This window comes from Chlamydotis macqueenii, chromosome 8 (genome assembly GCF_036417535.1).
Source record: "Chlamydotis macqueenii isolate bChlMac1 chromosome 8, bChlMac1.mat, whole genome shotgun sequence".
In the NCBI taxonomy this organism is placed as follows: domain Eukaryota; kingdom Metazoa; phylum Chordata; class Aves; order Otidiformes; family Otididae; genus Chlamydotis; species Chlamydotis macqueenii.
This window is the reverse complement of record NC_141563.1, coordinates 5,643,298-5,665,799: the sequence shown is the minus strand read 5'-3', so window position 1 is coordinate 5,665,799 and position 22,502 is coordinate 5,643,298. Positions and strand designations below refer to the sequence as shown.

The 22,502-nt window shown below is 40.7% G+C and overlaps 2 protein-coding genes across 2 annotated transcripts; one reads left to right on the top strand and one right to left on the bottom strand.

Moving 5' to 3' along the window:
- Positions 1-651: 651 nt before the first annotated feature.
- On the bottom strand, positions 652-9,260 carry PRPF38B (pre-mRNA processing factor 38B). The gene is made up of 6 exons (XM_086753386.1): positions 8,866-9,260; positions 5,489-5,557; positions 5,042-5,193; positions 4,898-4,958; positions 2,132-2,355; positions 652-1,867 (listed from the first exon to the last, which is right to left on the bottom strand). The coding sequence occupies exons 1-6, from the start codon at positions 9,148-9,150 to the stop codon at positions 1,015-1,017; spliced, it is 1,644 nt and encodes a 547-aa protein (XP_086609512.1). The 5' UTR covers positions 9,151-9,260; the 3' UTR covers positions 652-1,014.
- A 4,728-nt stretch (positions 9,261-13,988) lies between these two features.
- Positions 13,989-22,324, top strand: HENMT1 (HEN methyltransferase 1). Its single transcript, XM_086753730.1, has 6 exons — positions 13,989-14,185; positions 15,750-15,862; positions 16,930-17,064; positions 17,472-17,654; positions 19,311-19,488; positions 21,331-22,324. Exons 1-6 carry the CDS (start codon positions 14,069-14,071, stop codon positions 21,739-21,741), a joined length of 1,137 nt encoding a protein of 378 aa, XP_086609856.1. The 5' UTR covers positions 13,989-14,068; the 3' UTR covers positions 21,742-22,324.
- The last annotated feature ends 178 nt before the right edge of the window (positions 22,325-22,502 follow it).

The following is a 22,502-nucleotide window of genomic DNA, read 5'->3' as shown; positions in this document are numbered from 1 at the left end:
TTCAGCACAAACTGCAATCCCTACTATTTGTAGAAAATATGACTTAAAAAAGGACACTATCGGGTAATTCTTATTTTAAACGTTTACACTTATAAAAATGCTTTGGAAGCTTGAAACTGAAATCCTTTGTAATAATTTTCTTCTTCCTACCTCCCTCTTCCCATCTTAAATGCCTTTATTAGCCCAGGACTATCATAAATGACAGTGTGCAGCTGCTGATTAAAAACATTAAAAGATCACAAATGGATAAACTGTGTTTTTAAAAAAATGGAAGCTTACATGGATTTTTTTTCAAACAAATAAAGCACATAGATGGCTCCGGTTCTCATCCATCAACCTTTACAGTGTGTGCTTGAGGTAGCCTTTCTGAAGAATTACCAAACAAGCCCCAACATAATCAGAGTCTTTGCATCAAAACCACTATCTCCTTGAAAGCCCACGCTCAAACACCAGCGGTGATCGACATCATACATTAAAAAGCTTCTGAAAAAACAGCAAGTACAGCGGACACAAGTGTTAGTTCTACCCTCCAGCCCTCCGCGTACATCGTATGCACATAAATACCTCAGCTATAACACACACTCGAGATCATCCCTAAAAGCCACGCTAACTTGAGGGTACAAACCATATTCCACGTCTACAAAACGCAAGTAGAATTAGCGGCAGTTTATTGCCTCATACAAATTTAACCAACATGGCAACCATGCCAAAGGAATTAAAACATTTTCAGGACATATGTACAGACTGTACATTTCAGAAACATCTGAACAATAAAAATGCAAGAACAATCTCTGCATTACGAATTAAACTAAACAAATGGTTCGAAACCGTCAATGCGTTGAGTGGGTGTACAAAGGCACTTCCCTACCCAAAATAGGAAATGACAACCTGCAGCCTAGAGGGAGGTTGGAGAAGAGTGCTCATCAACTACTGCACAATCTCAACTTTAAGAAAAAATAAGCAGGATTTAATCAAACATTTAAAGGATTCAATGTGATCCACTTCTGAAAGAGTTCACACAGTCTCATCTTTGTTTTTTTGTTGCTTTTCTTGGCTCTCTCGTTCTGTACTTTGGCTCCTTCGACGATCGTGTTTGTCCGAATGGTCCTTGCTGTCACTGTGATCGTGTTTGTGGGAACGTTCTTTGCTTCGGCTACGCTTTCTAGATTTTTCTTTGCTCGGGCTCTGGTCTCGTTTTCTGGACTTCTCAACACTATCTGTTCTTCCTCTGCTTCTGCTTCGACTTCGTTTGTTTGACTTCTCTTTAGTTTCATTTTTATGTTTACTTGACTTCTCTTTGCTCCTGCTTCTGCTGCGCTTACCTGTATTCCTACTTCTGCTCCTACTCCTATGCTTTCTTTCCCGGCTTCGACTTCTACTATGTTTTCTCTCTTTTCTGGAATCCCTCTTGTCATCCCGGTGTTTCTTGTCATCCTTCTCATCCTTGTGTCTTCTCTCTTCTGTATCACCCTTACTCTTCCTTTCTTTTGATCTTTCTCTAGATCGATCTTTTTCCCTCTCACTACCTCTTTCCTTATCATAATCTCTCTCTTTTTTCCGGCTCCGTTCATTTTCCTTCTCTCGCTCCCTGTCCCTGTCTCTTCTGTCTCCTTTCCTGTCACGACTTCGACTACGGCTTCTGTATCTGTCCCTGCTTCTGCTTCGCCTCCGTTCTAGCGTGCGATCAGTACTCCGAGATCTCCGCCTTTCTTTTTCTCTCTCCTTAGCTTCACGTTCCAATCTCTGCCGTTCTCTCTCTCTTTCTAGTTCTCTATCAAAACTAGATGATCCGTGGCCTTCCCGATGATGACTTCTGCTTCTGGATCTTCTGGGAGACCTCCTGGGACTGATGGATCGTCTTGGAGACCTTTTAAAATAAAACATATTCCATATGAAACACAACCTTTTGAGGTTAAGGGACCTTCCTTACTTTCCAATTTGTACTTTACGTACACAGGCTACGTTTCATCTTAAACACCAAGTATCATCTGATTCTTTTAATCCATTAGCATCCATAAACTGTTTGGCCTGTTGCCTTAAAACCTGTTTCAGTGAAAAGACTACGCGTTTTTGGTAATAAGTAGTTCAGTATTGAACTTTTAACATTAATTTTCAAAATAACGTGTATGACCTTGAACGTCTACGCTCCGCATGCCGGTCTATTTCTTCCATTCCCTCCTTGCCATCTTTCTTGATTTTTCTAGGTCTGCTTTTGATTTGCTGGTCAATGGTTTTCTGGACCGGCACAGGAATTCTTGGAAACAGCGTGGAAAACCATTCGAGCTTAGTGAGGAAGGAACGAAGCATCTCCCCGATGGTCATAACACAACCCCCGCCTGCCTTCACATCCAGGTCCTACAAAATACAAGCAAAAAATATCCTGATGGTCAAAAATATTCTATACCGATTTAAAAAAAAAATGCTGCTACATTACTGCCCTCTTGGAGTCTCATGATTATGAAAGTTTACTTGTCTCACATTCTAATACATTTCCTTAGAAAAATTCAAACTCTGCACCCTTTGGATTTGGCAGTATGTTACAGACAGGGAACGGGACTTAATATATACGCATGCAGGCACATACTAATCCTGCAGCCATCTGGACGGTAAGGGACTGCCGATGAAGAGATTAACGCAAAATCCCCTTACGCAGCCTGGTTAGATGGTATGATCTCGTACTTTATTTAAATGCCACAAAGTTGAGAAGTCCTCTCAAACTACATTTAATGCTCCATTTTGTGGGATGTACAACTGCGTACCATCATACCCAACCCTGTGGCCTAAATCATTTAAGGCTACATCATTGCCTATCTAAAAATGACCATAGAAAAACCTCTACTACAAAATGGCATCCTAACTGAATTGGAAGCAATAGCAAACCAACTGCCATGAAGCAGTGAGGTTTCTAATTTAGAAATATGTAAAAAAATAAATAAATGAACAAATAATTGGAAACGCATAATCCATGATGACCATTGTCTCTGAAAAGGGTCATTACCGCATGAAGGCCTTCTTGCTATGCCCTCTCACAGCTCAGGACATGTTAGTCAGCTATTGTCAGTCCCAAACCTATAGTGCAAGCACACAAGGAAAGTGAGATTTGTTATCTAAACAGGAAGAGAAAATCTAAATGTAAAACTGCTTGCACTCACACACATTTAAGTGTTCAGATATACAGTTTTTCCAAATATAATCGCTGCAGAGATCTAAAGAAGAAAAAAAGGAGTTAAACGTAGCACCTGCAGAGTATGTACAGTTAAACAAAATCAACATAAGAAGCATTTTGAAAAGTAACTCTGTATCCTGGGAAGTTTTGCACAGCAGCATGACAAAAGATGAACTGCTTCCACATATTTAAGAACTGGAGAAAAAAAAAAAAAAAAAAAAAAAACAACAACCCATACATATAAATTTGTTTCATCCTATTGAGCTTGACAAGGACTGGTTAAGAAACTTCAGACAAGCAGTCCCAGGCACTTTTTCCTACGTAACAGAAAGCTACTGAAAGCAGCTGGGAAAGAAACACTAATTCCAAAAACACAATGGGAGATTTTAAACAACAGTGAACAAATACAGGCTGATAACCAGTATCTGCAAGAATTGAAACGTATGAACTGGAAAAGGTGCTTTGAATAACAAACCAGTTAAGACCTGCACAATGAACGGCACTTGTGATGGCTTTATTGTCCTGGGAATCAAGCTGTGGGACCCTGAAAATGAAGCCACCCCAATCCTCCTCGCAAGTCACAAGGCACCACTGCAGAGGAGGGCTCGTATTAACTAGCACCACCTGGGGGAGACGGAGGGCATCACAGCGATGCAACCAAGGTGCAAACGGGGTTCATTTTTGTTACAAACGTACAATAACACAGGTTTACCTGGAGCAACAGCTGTTTCCTTTGCACTGTGTTTTTGATACTTAGCATGAAAGAAGCTGTTTAAAACAAATACACTGCATTGCAGTCAGATACAGGTACAATTAACACTATTTTTAATACAAGTATTTGGACATCATTCGCAACTACATTTGAAATTTCTTGAAGCTGATGCCTATTGTCACACTGAAGAGGGCACGTGATCCTTCCTGCTCCATTCTTAAATCTAGAATGTAGTTTAAAACCCGCTCAATAAATACAAATTGCAACAGTATGCAGCAGACTGGATATTTAACTTCATAGACCAAGAAAGCTCACCCACCGGCTCCCGCTCCACTTCTCCAGACAGTAAATCAGGACTACGTCTGACTGCAGAATAACACAGCCTCTTTACCGAATTTCTTCAGTTAGCAACTCATGTTTCTTTTTTCACCCCGTTAGCAAAGCCATTAAGGTTACCAGAAACAATGCCACCTTAAGCAATCATTAGGCTGTTTGTTTCTCCTCTGAAGAAACCCTGGGTTTAGTTATTCCAAGACATTTAGTTATTATATATAGCCACAAATATTTTTGGTACTATTTTTCAAGGTGAATGTTGGTTTCTACTATATACTCCCACTCCTCTACGTGAGCACCAGTTCTCTCTGTCCCAATAATGAATGCAAAACACAAATTCGGCACTCTCAGCACTTACTATATCTTGTTTAAAAGTAATTATTTTTCTAAAAACCACACAGAAACGGCACTCGCACAGCCTGCTGTCTGCATTCTGATTTAGCAAACCCATTTCACATGGTTTTGTAATATTTGACACAGCAACATCCCAATCAATGGAAAACTCTGTTAGATCTTTGAAATCTACAAAAAGCGGCCCGGGTCCCAGCTCCTGCCACCAACTAAGGAAATTACAAGGACATAACATTGCAACTTTCAAACTACAGAAAACCTTATCAGTGTTTAAACCTAAAGTAGTAACATGAAAAGAAACAAAAGAAAACAAATTATTACCCTCGCCGACATACCTCTTCGTCATCAAGAAAGGATTCAAACCAGTCCCATAGGTCTGTAGGTGGCTGTGTGTACCTTTAAGTACAAAAAGAACGTAAAAGTTTAATACAGCTTTCTGTATGTTAAATTAGGCACTAGCTGACCATATTGATACTTACCTAATATACATAAATCCAAGAGCCCTAATATACGGAGAATCTGTATGAGTTATAAGGCCCATCACTTGCTTACGAGTGAGTTTCAGCGTAAATAATTTGTAGAGCAGACAAAAGGCAGTAGACACAATTCCTCCAGTTCCAACACCACGCACCTTTCAACAGAAAAAAAGTGACGTGACCACAGGGAAGTCACAAACACGTTATCCCAAATCTAAAAAAGAATACGAGAACTAACACAGGATAAAATCTAAATCTACAGACAGACCTCCGTGAAAAAAGTAACACTACTGGGATCAACAGCTCTGGAAGCACAGGAAATAGATCAACTCTTTGTAATAAATACTTTTACATCTAGAGACTGAGCCCACACACAAGCGAGTTCTAGCTACGCTAGGGAAACTTCTTTACTGGACAGAAAAATTAAAGAAGGCACGTACTTCTACTTACCCCTCCACACATCCCTGTCTGGCCTGCTGTTTTTCTGCTCCCCTTTTCCCAGGGTTCAACATGTGTAACCTGCAAGGGGAAGGTGGGGGAGAGGAAAGAAAGACAGAAAATGACAATTACAACCTCCATAATGTTTAGCTGCCTATACAAACCTAATTTAAACAATGGGTATCCTAAATCAATCTTAAATAGCTGGTCTTCTCCTACCAAATTTAAGATCAAGTCTGCTTTGTCATTAAAGCAAAGCATTTGGCTTTTTTAATTACCACTTCAAAATTATTATTTTTTTTTTTCTTAAAAAAACAAACCACCAAAGCAAGCATCCATCCTTATTCTACACTCCGCATCCTTTCAAACACTTCACGATTAAATATCATCATTAATATTTCCTGTAGTGAGTAAACAATTATGTTTATTTAACCTGTCTCTTAACAAGTTTAGTGGTACCTGACGATGACAGCTACAGAAGTCAAAAATCTACAGTCTCATATGCATAAATCTCATTTATGCAGGGAGCTTAGCTAGAGATTTCTTTTGAGGATCACCTGCAACTTGGACAAAAGACAGATGTCTATAAAGTGTAGTATTTCAATCTAAAAAGCCAGTATTTTTTTTTCTTGTAGACTGAAGTGATGTTCTTAGATAAAATGACTCATAATTATTCACCAGTAAAGCTTGCCTAACTCAAACCCTTTGAGAGGCATTTAGATGAGCGCACACAGTTAACCAACATCATTCCTTAAATTTGACAACAAGAGTCAAAGAAGTTAAGAATCATAAAACCACCCAAGCTACGTCTGAAATAATGAACTTCAGAGAAGTAACATCTGGCTCAATAAACAAATATATTTCCTAAACATGTCAACATTAAAAAAACCAACAGTAACAGACAACAGACAACAAAGATACAATGGTGTTACACTGGACCGAGGATATGAGTTTGTGCTAAGTTGTACTGTAGTTCACAAATTGAAATTCTTTAACAACGCAGGAAACAAAACTATTTATGTACACAACCACATGAAAACAGAGATATACTAATGGCTGAAGTTGCTGACCTGTTTTTTTTTTTTTTACAGTTGCTGTCTTATCCGAATAGGAAAAATGAGAGATGCCAATACCACAGCATTCAAAATCCACTGTAACTTCCTCTATTATCATACGAGAGTTCACAAATACTACGTAAATAACACTGAACATCCTTCTGATTCTTTACAGTTCTGCTTCTCACAGGAAATGAAAAGTATTTTTTACCCAAAGGATCGAGTAAGACGCTATCACAATGGCAGTCTTCCATTTTTTTACATACATTTATAGGCCACAATCAAGCCCAGAAAACGACACTCATTTCAGAAAGGGGTATTTAAAGTTCTGATCCTACAAAGACTGCTGCATATGCTTAACTTGTTGGAAGTACACAAATTAGTTGAGGACACGCACATGGTGCTAAGATCAGGGCTAAAGAAAGACAAAGTCACCCACTTTGCAGATACAGAACTGAAACAGGAGACCAGTAAATTCAAATATCTAGACAGAATCCGTATCTTCAAAGACGGTCTGTATCACTAGCTGCCTGTGTGACTGAAAATCATCTTCCCTGAGAATCCAGCACCCAGCATTCTTAATTTTTTAAAATGAGCCACTTGTTTTGGTTCCCAAAGACAAAAATACACCTGAAAATACACCTGCTGTAGTGGATATCGCCCTCATTTAAAAAAGAAAAAGAGAGAGAGAGAAAGACAGCAATTTTTTCAGGAATCTTAAAACATGAACAGAATTCCAAAAAAGTACCTTAACCATCAGATTATCTTCTCCCTCACATCTATTACTCATGAGTCAGTAAGGGGCTGAGTTTTCTCTTTATTTGGCATGCAGTTTTGAGTCAGAATAACTGTCAATTTCGGTAAACAAGCTTTATTTACACTGGATTAATAAGCAGATATTTAACAGTATGTCAAAATTCTTCCCCAGTTTAAGATTAAGCCACTTATGGAATCAAACACTGAGACAAGCAAATTAACCACCTGACCTACTACAGCTGAGCTCTACCAATACTGCGATGACAAATCACATCAAATGTTTTTTACTACATCTGAAAACGTCCATGTAAAATACAGTAAGCTCTCAAATTTTCTGAAAACGTTTCTTTTATCATTTTTTCAGCTCTTGTCATCACTTGCAAAACCAAACTTTGCTGCTTTTCACTCTGATAGCTGGAATGAATTATTTCTATCTCATACGCAGCAAGTGGCAAATTAACGGAAGAGAAGCTTAGTTGATGATCTATGTAACTCTAAATATTAAGAGAATTAAGTGGTGCGCTCCAAAAGACAGCACAAGCAGAGCAGTACTGTCACTAAGATGAAAAACAGTAGCACTGTCTCCACAAGTAAGTGCAAACAATAATAATTAAAAAAAAAAGTTAAAATACTTCCGTGGAGTTATTCTTTACAATTATAGTGTCCTAAGTAATTTAACTTGCCCTGATTAAATGAGACAAAAAGGCTACCTATTTTTTTTTATTTCAAAGTATACTGAAACCTGCTGGCACAGCAACATTATCAAGCAGAATCAATTCTCTTGAGAAAAATATCTCAATAACTACTGAAGTACAGCTGACTGAAGACGGCAGCCTGAATTGTGTTTTGCTCTCATTATCAGAACAAAGAATGTGGCTGTGTTGATGAGCATTAATTATGCATACCTCTACCTGGGAGACTGGCTTGATGGAAGCCTCGCTGCAAAACTGATTCAATCCTGCTAACAAAACAAGAACTGAGACATGGGTGCACTGATACAGGTGAGTTATCTTCCCAGTACATCCTGGCCAGTATCAAGAGAAGCGCTAAAACGAGCTAGTTTTTGGCTGGGGGTGGGGGTGGTCCCAACCTCTGAGGAAGAAGGCCACATGCAAAACTCCTGTTGAAACCACCTACAGCCGCCACCATACCTTCTGCGCAGTTCTATGGCGTGCCGGCGACTCCTGGGCTGCGGGGAGCGCCTGTCCCTAGCAGGGGCACGCAGACCGGGTCCCTCTCCGACTGAGAGCGCAGCCCTTCGACGGCCATTTCATCCCCACTGCCCTGGCTCACGCTGCCCACGTCAAAACTAACGTACAGCTCTGTAACTCCAAATCCGACGCGAAACACGCTTCTTTTGGAAGAGAGAGAAGGCAGCACCTTGATTCCCCCAATTAAGCGATTAAAAAATAAAAAATTAAAAAAAAAAAAAAAGAAAGACTTGCTCCCATCCCTTTCCGCAGGACGGCAAGAGAGGGAATCCGCAGACCGCAACGAAAGGCTTCCCGCAGCCGCGGGGAGGCGGGGGCCCGGCGCCAGCGCGGCCCCGCGGCGCCCAGGGCGCGGCCCGCAGCTCACCTTGAAGTAGATCTCGTCCACCACCTCATGGTAGGTCTTGAGCTCATAGAGCTGCACCTTGAAGTAGGGCGACGAGAGGATGTTGGTGAGGATCATGGGGTTCAGGTTCATGGTCTTCTCGTTCCCCCACAGCGGCAGCACGTTGCCCTGCTTGCCCGAGGCCGCCGGCTTGGGGGCTCCGCTCTGCAGCTGCTGCTGGGCCGGCGGGAGGGCGCCAGGCTGGTGCTGGGCCGCCTGCTGCCCCTGGCAGTTCCCGGCGCCCACAGCGGGGCTGTTGTTGGCCATGGCGGCTCGGGGCCCGCGGCGGGGCGGCGGGCACGCGGCCTGCGGGGCGGACGGAGCGGCCGCGCCACAACCAGAGCGCGGGCTGCCGCGGCCGGGCGCTACCTCCGCCAACCGCCGACAAGATGGCGGACTCGGCGGAAGTGACGGCTTCGCGTTCCGGGGCCGAGCCGACCAATCCCCGCGGGGCGGCGCGGCGCACGGCGGGGCGGGAGAGAAGGAGAAGGGGAAGAGGCGGCGATGGCGCCGCCTCCGCCCGGGGCTCGGCCCCTTCCCGCGGTGCGGCCGCGTGGTTCCTCTTCCTTCTCCTGCCCCGTCGCTAGCCGCCTGACAGGGCCGGGGCGCAGCCGGAGAAGCTGAGAGAGAAGGACGGAGTTGTCGGGTGGCAAAGGGAAAATGTTTTACCCTGAGGGTGGTGGAGCAGTGTCCCAGGTTGCCCGGCGAGGCGGTGGATGCCCCATCCCTGGAAACATTCCAGGCCAGGCTGGCCGGGGCTCTGAGCAACCTGATCCGGTTGGAGATGTCCCTGCTCCTGGCAGGGGGGTTGGACTGGGTGGGCTTTAACGGTCCCTTCCCACCCAAACCGTTCTGTGATTCCATAGAGACTTGGAACAGTCACCATTCAGTTAGTGCATCTGAAAGCCAGGACAAAACAAGCACCTGGACTTAAGAAAGTAACTGTCTACGTTTACAGGCCAGCAGGAAACAGAAAATAAAATCCGGCACTTTTGCCTAAAATGCATCTGATAGATGAACTGAACTTGAATTTTCAGGTTATATTTAACTCATTATTAACACATTTTGAATTAGATGCTTTTTTTTTGCAAAACGTACTTCGCTGTCAAGCTTTAAACTGAAGTACAAAAGGGAGACTGAATGCACGACGTAAGAACGGCCAAGAGATTCAAAACGTCAAATGACTGTGAAAAAAAATAACGGAAAGTCCACCAAAGGACTGCAAACTGGCATAGTGGGACAGAATACATTCAGCTGTGCGCATGGAGAAGGGCTCCCCATTGCTCGGTGCATCAGGAAACGGGCGCAGGGAGAAGTTGGTAGGGAAGCATCCATGGCAAGAGCATCTTTACGTGTGAGCTATTTAAAACTAATTTAGATTTTTAATTTCAAAATGAGGAGGTAAATACTGCTGCAAATTACATTAGATCATCTTCACTCTTCATTACATGTTGAAAACCTGAGAAACAGTAATTTATCTTTGTTATTCTGGCCCTTTAACGTACCTCAGAGCTTGTGCTATAGCAGAGAAGCGTTCTCCTCGGGGCCCTGCAGGTTAACGGTTTCCCTACGCTGCCTGCTCCGCTATCGAGGCTCCTCACTGCCCTCTTCCAGGAATAACCACCAGCCTCCTTGTGCCACCTCTTCCCATCTCGGCCGATTTCCAAAGATGGTCACAAAAGCTTCGTTACTTGTCACACGACTCTCCCGTCTTATGCAGTAAATGCCCATTTAACCCTCTCATGTGAAATTAAACAACTAATCACAAAATTAATTTTAAGAAAGTCTCATTTACTCCAGTGTAGTAATCTTGTTCTGGAGACAGTTAGCTAGGGTAGTAACTTTTCTTTTGAAGCTGAGTGGTTTTGTTGTTGTTTAGGGTACCCTTGACTCTTTGAGCACTTCCTTAATTTTTCTTGTACAATCACTTCAGGACAGCCTGTATTTGTTATAATTTATATTACCCAAATTGTGTTTTAATGTATTTAACTTTTCCTGCTGGAATATTTAGTCGATACGTTCCAAACCTCAGTGTTTTTCCTCTGTATAAGATAAACACTTTTGTACTTCTAACGCAGTCCCTCTTTGGTGGTAGTGCTGAATCCTTTGATACAGCTTCAGCCTATACATCCATTTGCTCCAAATTAGATTTTCTTCCCCCAGACATCCCAGATAGTCTTTATACAGAATAGAGCCAAAGAAAAAAAAAAAATCAACAAGGAGGTGAAAAATACCTTTGAGCTGAACTTTCTGAGGAACCTCATCGACTTGGACTTCCTTTGAGCAGGGGGTTGCACTACATAAGCTCTGAAGATCCCGTCCAGCATAAATTATTCTGTCATTCCTTGAGACAGTTAAGGAGATGTACCACTGCATAAGGAAAAAAAAAAAAACAAAACACAAAAACTTTAGACAGACTAAGTCAAAGGATTTTTTTTTTCAGTGAAAGAATAATACAAAAATTATGTGATGTCATGGGGAATAATCAGAATAATTTTTCAAAACTTTTATCTAGCAATAAAAAGATCAAAAGCCCTGGAGTCAAAGCAGATTGTCCAGTTTAAAACTGCTAACAGCGCTCTCCATCTCTTTCATGCTGCCAGTCTTCAAAAGATTAGATCTCCAGTCCAATTTCGGTACTTAATATGGAACAATCAAAAAAGGTACCTCTGTGATTATCTCGTTTGATAATGGAGAATTAAAGATCTGCTAGTTATGAAGGTTTCACTTACAGTGGTATTTTTTGGAGTGGTCTCACAAACTATTAGGAAATTGTGTGAATTCACAATTTGTTATGAATTTACTTTTACCATATACTACAACTTTACTACTGTTCTTCCCTATAATTTTGTTTTGTTTTTAAGAGTGTTTGTTTTAAGAGTGAATTATGAGTAGAATTTTACAAGATACCAGAATGTTACAAGATACTTGGCATTTTAAGCCAGGGAGTGAAAGTCTTCTATTAATAAACTTTACAATATTTCTCTGAGGTAAAAAAATATGATGCACAGTTTATGGATCACCTAATTGAGGCAGAATTACTAAATCATAGTTCAGGGTTAAATAATGACTTAACAGCCAAAAAGAACAACTGAGTTACAAAACAAAGAGCTTCCAACCAATCTTTTTTTTTTTCCTTGCACAAGGTATATACATGCCCTTATTTCAGTTACAGTGTATTTTCTTTTCTCCAAAAACAAAAACCGAATTTAAAAAAATCAATTTACTAGACTAGTCAAAGAGATTTAATAGGAATTATTCCCTATACAAACATAGTTTCTGTGCAGGGCCAAATTGGGTTATGCAGGTCTTTGTCTTGTTGGGGAAAAAAAAAGTCCTAACAAAAGTAATTGACCAGGTGTTATATATACTTTAAAAGAAATTTCCTATATAAGTAAAGATTGGTAATATTACACCACTTATTTAAAACCTGGTTGCAACCCAAACTCTGAAGTAGCAACTCTCAGGCGGTCTTACTTGCATACACTGTAGTTAGCACTTCACTGTTATAACTGAAGGAAAGCAATTTTGAAATTGTACAGACAGCTCCCTATTTCTACTACTCATAAGCCAAAATTAATAGAAAGAAAGTCTAATTGCTACTGTATCCCAAAACCTGAAAAACAAAGAAGCTCAAACAGAAGATAACAGAACCATTCTAGTAACTTGAAATATGTGAAAAAGTGTCTGTGTTGCCAGTTTGGAAGCATACTTACATAGGTTTCCTAGCTATTGAGTAAACAACTTAACCTGCTGTTAACTACGCATGCTCTGTCTAGGCCACATCCTGCAAAACCCAAAACGTTACCCAGAACTTAAGTTTAAGCCATCACAGGCAGATAGCAGCATATAAATTTCTAGCATTTTATGAAAAGTAAACCAAAAAGGACTGAATTGTGGTCTAATTTAGTTAACAAACGTTCTCTACCCTCACTGCCCCCAGAATCCTCCTTCCCTCTTTCAGGTCCCACAATACGCTGGCCGCCCCACTCCGCGCTTAGCAAGCCACTTTACACCTTTGTGAACAGAAAAAGTGACAGGAAACGTGGAACCGTGCTTTTCCTTCCCACTCTCACTGTGCCTCCAAACAGCCGCCTGCTCTTCGAGAGACAAATCGTGCCTCAGTTCTGATTATTCGCCGTTACGTTAACGAAATCCTGCAAAAGACACCGGCTCGGCCGCCCGCCCCTTCCCGCCTCAGGCGGCCCCGCGCGCCCCTTCCCGCCGCGGCGGTGCTGCTTGCGGGCGGCGGGAGGTGAGCGATTCGGGGGGGGGGGGGGGAGAAAATGGAGGGCGGGGGGCGAGCAGGGCGTGGGGAAAGGGGCCCCGCGGAGAGCGAGGAGCTGCCCCCTAGGAGCGGCTCTGGCCGCGGCCGGGGTGAGGAGGTGGGTGCCAAGGTGGGGGGCTAGCTCCTCAGGCGGTTACTGGTGAGGGGAGTCCCAGAAGCTGACTTTGCTCCTGAGGGGGCGAATGACTGGCCTGAACGCTGAGCCTGTTTCCTGGGTTTGTACGTGTCTTTATATTGGAAATGCACTAATGGGTATGACTCTAATGCCATACTGAATTGTAGTAGTTTACTCATAAAATGCAGGCACTAATAACAAGGTTTAGCTCATAGTAAATCTAAAGCTGAGGCCTAGCGGAACATTTCCTCTTGCACAACCTAGTCATTATTCAAGATATTTCCTGCTGATTGTTACATTGTGGAAATTGTATTGAGCCGTACCTGCACGAATTTAGATAGAAAATAATCTAAACTGTAAGATAAAACACATGATGGACGAGAGGTGGGAAAGCAGGCACCTGGGCGAGAAACTGTCTTTCTGCTCTTGCTAGAAAAGCTAAGGAAGATTAAATATCTTGCAGTTGTGTACATACTATGTAGGTGTGCTGGATGGAGAGTGACAAACGATCGGGGGCTCCATTTTCCGGGGTTGGACTAGATGACCTTTGAAGGTCCCTTCCAACCCTAACCATTCTGTGATTCTGTGATTATATGTGGAGGGAGCAGCTAGTACCTAATTTTGCTAAGTCCTGTGTTTTTGTCTTTCTCTGAATAGAACTGGGATTAGGTCTACACCTGCTTGATTGTGAATTGCGCACCACTGACAACAGCAAGCTGTGTAATTTGATGTTATAAAATACTTCAGAAAATAAGAGTTAACTTCAGCATTAGCAAAATATCATGGATGAGACCTTCCAAGAAGAACGGTTTACAGGAGTTGTTAAATTTACACCTCCTTTGTACAAACAACGCTACCAGTTCATTAAAGATTTAGTGGGGAAGTACAAACCTAAGAAGGTTAGTATGTTTTGTCTTTTTACGTTATAAATTTGAAAAAAAAAAGTTAACATGAGGTATTTCAGGAAGACAGGAAATGCCTAGATAACCTGCTGACCTAATTACCAAACAACAGTAGTGGAGGGGCTATTGTTAAAACTGGATTGCATTACCAGATGTTTGATGGGACATGTTTTGTTTTTCAGGGCTGCATATAATTAATGTTAATTGATGGGAAGAGGGGGAAATTTAAACAAGAAAAACGCTTTAGCCTGTTTTGGAGAGTAGGTGGCATTCTGGTTTGAATTTCTAGTGCTGAGAGTTTTGCTTCAAGCTGCTTTCATCATAGTTTGGTTTTGCTTTCTAGACCTGTTAGTTCCGTATATCGTATCACGTTTACCTCAACACGCACATGGATGTTCTCGGATGAGAAGTGCCGTTAAGAATGTGGGATTATGTGAGGCTAACTCTCCTCCGCTTTCTTCAGGTCTTGTTCCCCTCCCTCTTGTTTCCTCGTCCCGCCTGCCCCCAGTATAGCAGAGCTCTTGTTTCAATACTAATCTTGAGAAGTTAAATTATTTAAGCAGTATTGCGCAGTGTTTGCTCTGTTCTAATATGTCCTCCCCCCCAGCACCTCTTCCCAAAATGCAAAAAGTGGAGAAGTACCTCTGTCTTCGGTGTTTAACTCTGAAACTCATGTTAATGTCTTGGGGAGCATGCAAGAATTTGATAAGAAATGCAGTTCTCACATAATCCTAGTAGCTAATAAAAATCTAATCCAGTCTCTGAAGTCATGACACTACCATCTGCTTTTACATAGAGTGTATTCAGGAGTGTTGCACCTGCATTGAAATGTTTGAATTTTCTGATTTATCGCGTGAAGTGGCGGGGGTGTAAACTTTCTGTTTACCCAGAAGGTAGAGGTAAGCTGAACAGAAACGATTCAGGATTTGCACACTGAGTGCTGAGCAGTGTGCTTCAACCTTGACTTAACCCGAGAAAGAACAGTGAGGTTTGGTTTGCGTACTCAACTGCCTCTTAAGCTTAGAGTAAAGAAGATCTGTTAAATATTTGACTTTGTGGTCTGAATTTCCCCAGCCTTCCCCGCTTAAACGTTAGACTCAGGCTGTAAAGTTGTTTTATGCAGATCCTGTGCTGCTAACCCGGCTGTGGTTTGGATGGAGAGTAAGTCAGTGATAAGCAGTGGTGAATATGAAAATTGCTGTAGTAAAATCATACCTGTATGTAAAATCATACCTTATCGTTATTTGAGGGAATAGGCCTTAACGTGGAAGACATTCTCCAGAGTCAGTGGGATGTTGTACATGTACTTGTTTACAGCTGTAATATCGAAAGGTTAATCCATTGAAAACATCCTGTACCATCTTCATACACATTTTTAAAGAGTTTCCAAACCCATGTCTAACCTGCTTGCAACTGTAAATTTTAATTATGATTGTGAAATGCTTTTTTTTATAATTAAAAAGTTGTTTTGACATAAATATGGCATTTTTATTTTATGAAAGTCTCTGGAATTACTTTGAAATACGCAGCATTTACACATTACTTAAAATGTATTTTACAGGTGGCAGATTTGGGATGTGCTGACTGTACACTTCTGTGGATGCTGAAATTCTGCAGTTGCATTGAAGTGTTAGCTGGGGTAGATATCTGTGCAAGTGTCATGAGAGAGAAAATGTAAGCTCTTGCGTTGTGTTAATTTAAGGTTTGTATTTGGCTCGACCTGCTGACGTGTTCCATCATTTCTTGTAAAGAATTTCAAAACGAAGGTAAATGCAGAAATGCCAGCTTGGCAAATGAAGAGCTGTCCATTGTTGTTGATCTGTTACATTGCCCCCATGTCTGGGGACTGCTGGGCTGTAGACGCCTGTAACATCACCTCACGTAGCAAAGGTCCAAGTCACGGAGTGGCCCTGAAGGTGTGTACATCTGAGAAATACGTTGCTTCCGAAGGTGCTAGCACGTTGTATTAGCGGTATCTCTGTCTTCAAACGTGACACTGCTGTGGTATGCGAAGCTGATCTTTTTGCAACGTGCCTGTAACTCTCTCGTAGTCAGGACTTCGTTCTTGTGAATCTTTTTGAAATGGGAGGGTTAGCTCAGTGGCTTAGAAGGCTCTAGGATGTGAAGTTTATGTGTTCTTTGAAGCATGCGTCAGACTGGTAAGGAACACCAAAGTTTCTCTCTTGGAAGCTTGTTACTATGGTTTCCATTAACGTGTAGGATCCAGACGCAGACGTTATCACTTGTGCTTTCTCAAGAATGAAGAAAAGTAGCCTTTTATTATATTTAATGTTTATTATGTGTTTTGTCTGGTGCAGTATTTCAGAATGGAATTTGCAGATATATTTTAGTTCTCCATTTATTTTATTTGCAAAAAATAGGTTACATGCTTGCCTAATAACTTCCCTAAAAACCCTGTAAAGCATGTCTAAGCCAGATTTACTGTGTGTCTAGAGCTGACCTACTATCAGAATTTACCAGTGGCTTTGCAAGTGGCTTGAGAGTATAGTGGAAATTTTTGTGAAGGACAGCTACTGGATTAACTGCTCTGCTCTTTCTGCCCTCCTGTAAATAGGCATAGAAAGTGTTTGTATTAGACATTTTTCTTTTTAATCCCTTAAAATGGTTATTAACCTTTTTGAGTTTTACAAGGTATCAATGTAGAGTGTTAGCTCGTTCAGTTACATGCACAATTTATCTTGTCCTAAGGTCCTTTCTGTGTGGTTTTAATACTTTTGTAGGCATAGATTGTCTCCTCTTCCTGGTGATTATTTGCAACCGACTGAAAGATCTCTAACTGTTACCTTGCATCACGGCTCAGTCGCCCAGAAAGATCCCTGCATGCTTGGTTTTGACTTGGTAACTTGCATTGAACTGTGAGTATTAGGCTAACATCCTGCATTTTTCTGAGTTTATTAGGGCTCAGTTTGGAATTTTGTCCATAGTCTAAACAGGCTTGATCAAACCTTTGAAGCAGAAGAGTAGCAGGAGGTGGCATCTTCTAACTTGTACTTAAATTAACCGTACTAAGAAATTGAAGTGGTGCTAGCTTATGGTGGAAAAAAGATATTGATGAAAAAGCACAAAACACAAGAGGAAGTTTTCTCGGACAAAAACCTCTAAGCTGCCACTCAGCCACAGTGCCAGTGCTAATATTGCAGAGCTAAGCTTAAAGTTACAAGGTACAGATACGAGTTTGGTTGTTTTTTTTTTGACTGGTTGTTAAGAAGACGAAAATATAGTAGGGTGTTTTTAAAAACATATATAAACTTATCCTTTACAGAATAGAGCACCTGGAAGAATCAGAACTAAAGAAGTTTCCTGAAGTGGTGTTTGGTTTCATGGCTCCAAGCATAGTTGTGATCAGTATTCCAAATGCTGAATTTAACCCTTTGCTTCCTGGAGTGACATTATTCAGGCATCCAGACCACAAATTTGAATGGAACCGAGCGCAATTTCAAAGCTGGTAAGTTGGCTGAACATCGCATGCAGACAGCTTGGAGTGTTCGGTAATGGGGGAAAGGAATAGCTATACGCGTTCCGAACGGTTTGTGTGTGTGGTCTGGTGTCAGTGGAGTTCCACACCTACCGATCTGGTGAGATATTTCTTTGCTGTTGTGAATAATTAAGTGTGCTCTGTGAGTTTTGCATTTTATGATGGTTGTTAAGTTGGCTTGCTTTTACTATAACTGCTCTGCAAAAAAAATTATTTTTTTAAACGTTTACTTTCCTTTTTATATATCTTTATTACAATTAATGCATTTGAAGTGTAAAGTATTAATTAACCTTTTCACATAATGATACTCTGCTATAGAAATGCTTCATAAAAACCGAAGAAATGTGCTCTCCATGTATAGTCTGGAATCAAAACACTCAGTCCGGACCTTTCTGTCAGAGTGTGCAAGCAGATTTATCAAATAATTACGATAGCAGAGCATGTTGAATACAGTTCAGGATAGTTTAGTGGATCATGGCACAATGACAGATTTTATGCAAAACATATGTACGTGACAGAGGGTTGCATGAGATGTATCTTACTCTGATGTCAGTGGATGTAATAAAACCAAAATTAAGAAGGGAGCAGGATATATATCCTGTGATAACATTCAGCTGTCAGACAGCTGTGAAAGAAAATACATGGTACAGTAGGGAATGGGATAGCTCAGTAGCCAGCTCTTGGTCAGAAATTGTATCTTGGAAAATTTGCCCCTTAAATTGGATTGTTTCTGCCATAGACTGTGAAGTATGCAGTGATTTTGAGTATATAGTTTTGCAAAGCTCGAAGCATATATTTTTCACTAAATAATGATATTAAAACCTGCCTGCATTATTAGCTAAAGGATGAATACCTTAGAGACTGTTTATATGGCTTAAAGTAAATTCAGGTTCTGCTTTTGGATATATGTGAATTTAAAATATTGCTGTCGCCAAAGGAGTGACATTTTTTGAGCTGCAGACGTGAGAAAGTCTTTACATTTGTGCTGTGGAATACCAGTATTGCAATGTTCTCTGAAATACATGCGATACTAATTTGGTGTACTGCTCTTTTTCATGGAGAACGGTGCAGCTAGGGAGTGCCATTTTAGTTCCCTGACCCATCACTTTTTGCACGCTGGCAGATGTACTGTACGACAGGATTGGTTTTCATTTAGATATCACGTACATTGTTGTAACCTTGATTACCTGGACTTTACTCTTTATACGTTTACAACAAACCTCGCTTTTTTTTTTTTTTTTCCTATTAACTGATCCCTTGTGGTTTTGGAATGTGTATGCTTTTTTTTATAGGTTCTCGTCAAATAATTTTATCCCCTACAGCTGACAGTTTTTATCTCGCTTTCAATGCATTGAAGGCAGGTATTCTGTGTAGATATTTTAGAAATAACGGTAATGTTTGGTTCCCTGAATTACTGATACTAAATGGTTCAGACTATGGTAGGCATATGATTACAGCTCTGATTCAGCGAGTTTTGACAGTGCTTATCTTCAGGCACGTGAGTATTTTTAGAGAAATTATGCTCAAGCATTCACAGGCTCAGAGTCTTGCTTCTGTTAGAGAATGCATCTCTATCACATTAGAAGATGACTATTTAGTATGATCAAAATAATTTGTCTTTTTTAGGGCTCTAGAGGCTGCTAGACGCTATGGTTACTCAGTGGAATTTACTGGCGTAGGGCACCCACCAGCAGGAATGGAGAATGTTGGATTTTGTACCCAAATCGGTGTGTTTGTTAGAAAATATACTCAAACCAGTGAATCTGCTCAGTCTGAGAAACCCACTGAAGGCGTTTACAAAACAGTAAGTGTTATTTTCTTCCTTTAGGAGATGAATAAAGAGTAAAATTTTCTGTGACCTGTCTGTGAAGGTGTTCTTACTGTAGTCTGCTGTGGCCATCCAGTCTTAGCTCTGGTTAACACGTACCGTCAGATCAAAGGAGTCTAAGTCCATGATTTCTGTTTCTGATTGTATAAAGGCCTTTGACTTCTAGGTTATTAGCTAAATAGTAATAACGGGAATCATGCTTATCTTAACACACTGTTTTCCTTAGGATGAAAATTCTCCTTCCTGGCAGGTATACCGTGACACTATTTTTGTAATTGGTCCTCTAATCGTTCATATTTTTTATCATGAGTTGTTGTCACTGACGCAGATTTTTCAGATACATAAAAAATAAAGAGCATAAAAAGGCATTTCCCGCAAATTGGATTGACAGGACCGGTTTTATGCGGTTGGCCTTACTCGGTAGCATTTGATGTTACACCCTAATCAGATTGTTTTCAGGTAGCCGGTTCTGGTTTTTGCAGTGGCGTGGGGTCTTGCCAAGTACCCCGTTCTGTGGTGGTGTACGTCAGCCCGTTTTGGTTTTTAGCACTAAATGGCTTTCACTTTAGATAACATCAGATAATTTTTTGGTAAAGTACTTTGCTGTGTGTTGCAGTGTATCACACTAAGTCTACTGCATCTAAGTGCCAAAGAATTTTTTTTTTTTGCAGAGATAGCACAAAGTAATAACGCAAAAAGAGAAATATACTGGGTGGGGTTTGTTCCATCTTATGAAGCCTTAAGTCATGTTTCAGTGAACATCTAGTATTTCACTTCTTTGTTTAAAGATATATACGTGTCTTCGAGTGACTTGTGACCTGAAGTGAAATGTAAAGCAACATTATGGGAGTGTCTTTTGTAGTTTCCAAGCTATGAAGATATATATACACGCTATACACTTGAAACGTTACCTGTCATTTTCTGCCTTTAATAGAACTGTGAAGTGCTCTTTAATGCTCAGCAATCTTGGAAGTACGTCTAGGTGACTGACGTGCACTAGAAATTGCTTTCATTATCTCCTGTTGCAGAGTCGTTATGGAGGGAATTTTGACATCAGTATCATTTTGAGTTTAAACAAGTGCTATATCGTGTTTCTTATAAAATCTGGACTGTCAAATTAATTTTTATTTTATTACGTAACTAACTTATGAGAATAAATCAACATTTTTAAGATCTAATCAGAAAGTAAGAAGAAATAGTTACAGACCGTGGAACTTCAGTGGTAGTGTGTTGGTATAAAGCACTTTCTGTTAAACTAGGGGGAATGAGATTGCCTAGTTTCCTTAATTGCCTTGCAGTATAGCTCAGTGTAGAAGACTCTACAAGTTCACAATTTATTTTTTAGCGTGCTCTGCATCTGTGAGAGCATATTTGATGTTTCACTCTGAAAACAGAATGAAAAACATGGCTGCAGTCCTGGTTTCAGATGACAGTTCAGACATAGTTTAGAATCTACGTAGCTGTGGAACTGCCACCCAAGCTTCGTGATGAGTAATGTGGAAAGTAAGGGGATGATTACAAAGAATTAAAAAATCACAGGGCTTCCCTTCGCCTGATCTACACGTATAGCTTGCAGATATAAGCTTGACTTTTTTTTTTAAGTTCTATTAACTTACCTAATTGCCATTGCAGTTGTAATACACAACATCTAGTCATGTTGTCTAGTTTTTCTGTTACCTGAAAATGTTTAAAGTAATAAGCAAAACAAGATTGAATCAAATTATGTTCACATTTTAGAAGCTCTAAACGTTAAAGCAATGTTAAAATCTGAGCCTATGATGATGATAAACATCTTCTGTGTTCTTCTGTGTTGTAAAGGTCTTCAAAGCAGTGTATCCAAGTCTTAAAGAGGAGAAGTACCTGCAGAGCGCAGCGGTCAGTGAAGTTATTTTCACAGCACAAATCATTACGCGAAGTCTGCTGGACGGTTTAATGTCAGAACATAAGGAATATAATGATGATCCTACTGAAAGAAAATCCAAATTCCAACCTTCAATGAATTATTTTTCAGAAGATCTTGGAAAACTGGTTGTTGAAAAAAGCATGAAACCTTTTGTCAATGGAAGTGTGGTTTATATACCCCTTAAAACAATCTTTTCTTTTCCCAAAGTGAAGCGACTTTGTGCTACCGTTGAGAAGTTACGCAAGCTGATTGCCAGCAAGGTCCCACTGAGCAGTGATGGTTCTGCTGTGCTGCTCAATACTGAACATGAAAATGAAGATAATTAGATGACAGATTTCTCATACAAAGTTTAGTTTCATGAAAGTTTGGTTTTTTTTAGTAGCTGTCAAATAGCGTGTTCTGGATGCTGTATTTCTGTATGAAATGACAGAAACATTCTTGTGCGAAAGTCCTTTGCACGTTCTTTGTCATTCAGAAAATAACCACTTTTTAATGCAGTCCTGTATGCAAGCAGTTCCTTGGGAACATCTCCAAAATAAAACGCACTGACACTAGCATTTACTCAAATGGGGAAACAGTAGTAGCTCATAAGAGGAGGCAATTTAAAAAAAAACCCAACCAAAACTAGTGCCTTCTTTACAAGTAGTTGTGATTAAAAGGGCAGTGCATACAGCTCTCAGGCAAAGCTTTGCTAGCTTGTCCTTAGAGATTTCCCTTCACGTAAAAAAAAAATATTACTCCAAGTTTTTAAGAAGGAAACAACAAAATGAAAATAACCTGTCCCACAGAAGTGTTAACAAATGTATTAAGATGTGTTTGCTTTTCCCCGTCTTGTTGCCAGATCCCACTGTGAGGGCATCCAGGGAAACTGCATCAACTCATCTGTCACAGAAACTTGTAGTGGTGCCACAGGTGGGAAAGGGAGAGCAGGCAAGCATCAGCTGGGTGGGGAGAGGGCAGAACTACTTATTTTGCCTGAAGAATTCCAGAAAGTCAGTTTTCCCCATGCTAATCTTAGTTCCGATGTTGGTGGTTTCCCATGTGAGCGTCCATGAAATGCACGTCAGCGTTCGGTGCCAGCATTCAG

Excerpts from the sequence above, each read along its gene's own strand:
- PRPF38B (XM_086753386.1), bottom strand. The coding sequence starts at position 9,150 with ATGGCCAACAACAGCCCCGCTGTGGGCGCCGGGAACTGCCAGGGGCAG. Across the intron at positions 5,558-8,865 it reads TGGACGAGATCTACTTCAAG|GTTACACATGTTGAACCCTG; the intron begins GTGAGCTGCGGG and ends TTCCCCTTGCAG. Across the intron at positions 4,959-5,041 it reads CTTGGATTTATGTATATTAG|GTACACACAGCCACCTACAG; the intron begins GTAAGTATCAAT and ends TTGTACTTAAAG.
- HENMT1 (XM_086753730.1), top strand. The coding sequence starts at position 14,069 with ATGGATGAGACCTTCCAAGAAGAACGGTTTACAGGAGTTGTTAAATTT. Across the intron at positions 15,863-16,929 it reads AGTGTCATGAGAGAGAAAAT|GCATAGATTGTCTCCTCTTC; the intron begins GTAAGCTCTTGC and ends ATACTTTTGTAG. Across the intron at positions 19,489-21,330 it reads CTGAAGGCGTTTACAAAACA|GTCTTCAAAGCAGTGTATCC; the intron begins GTAAGTGTTATT and ends TGTGTTGTAAAG.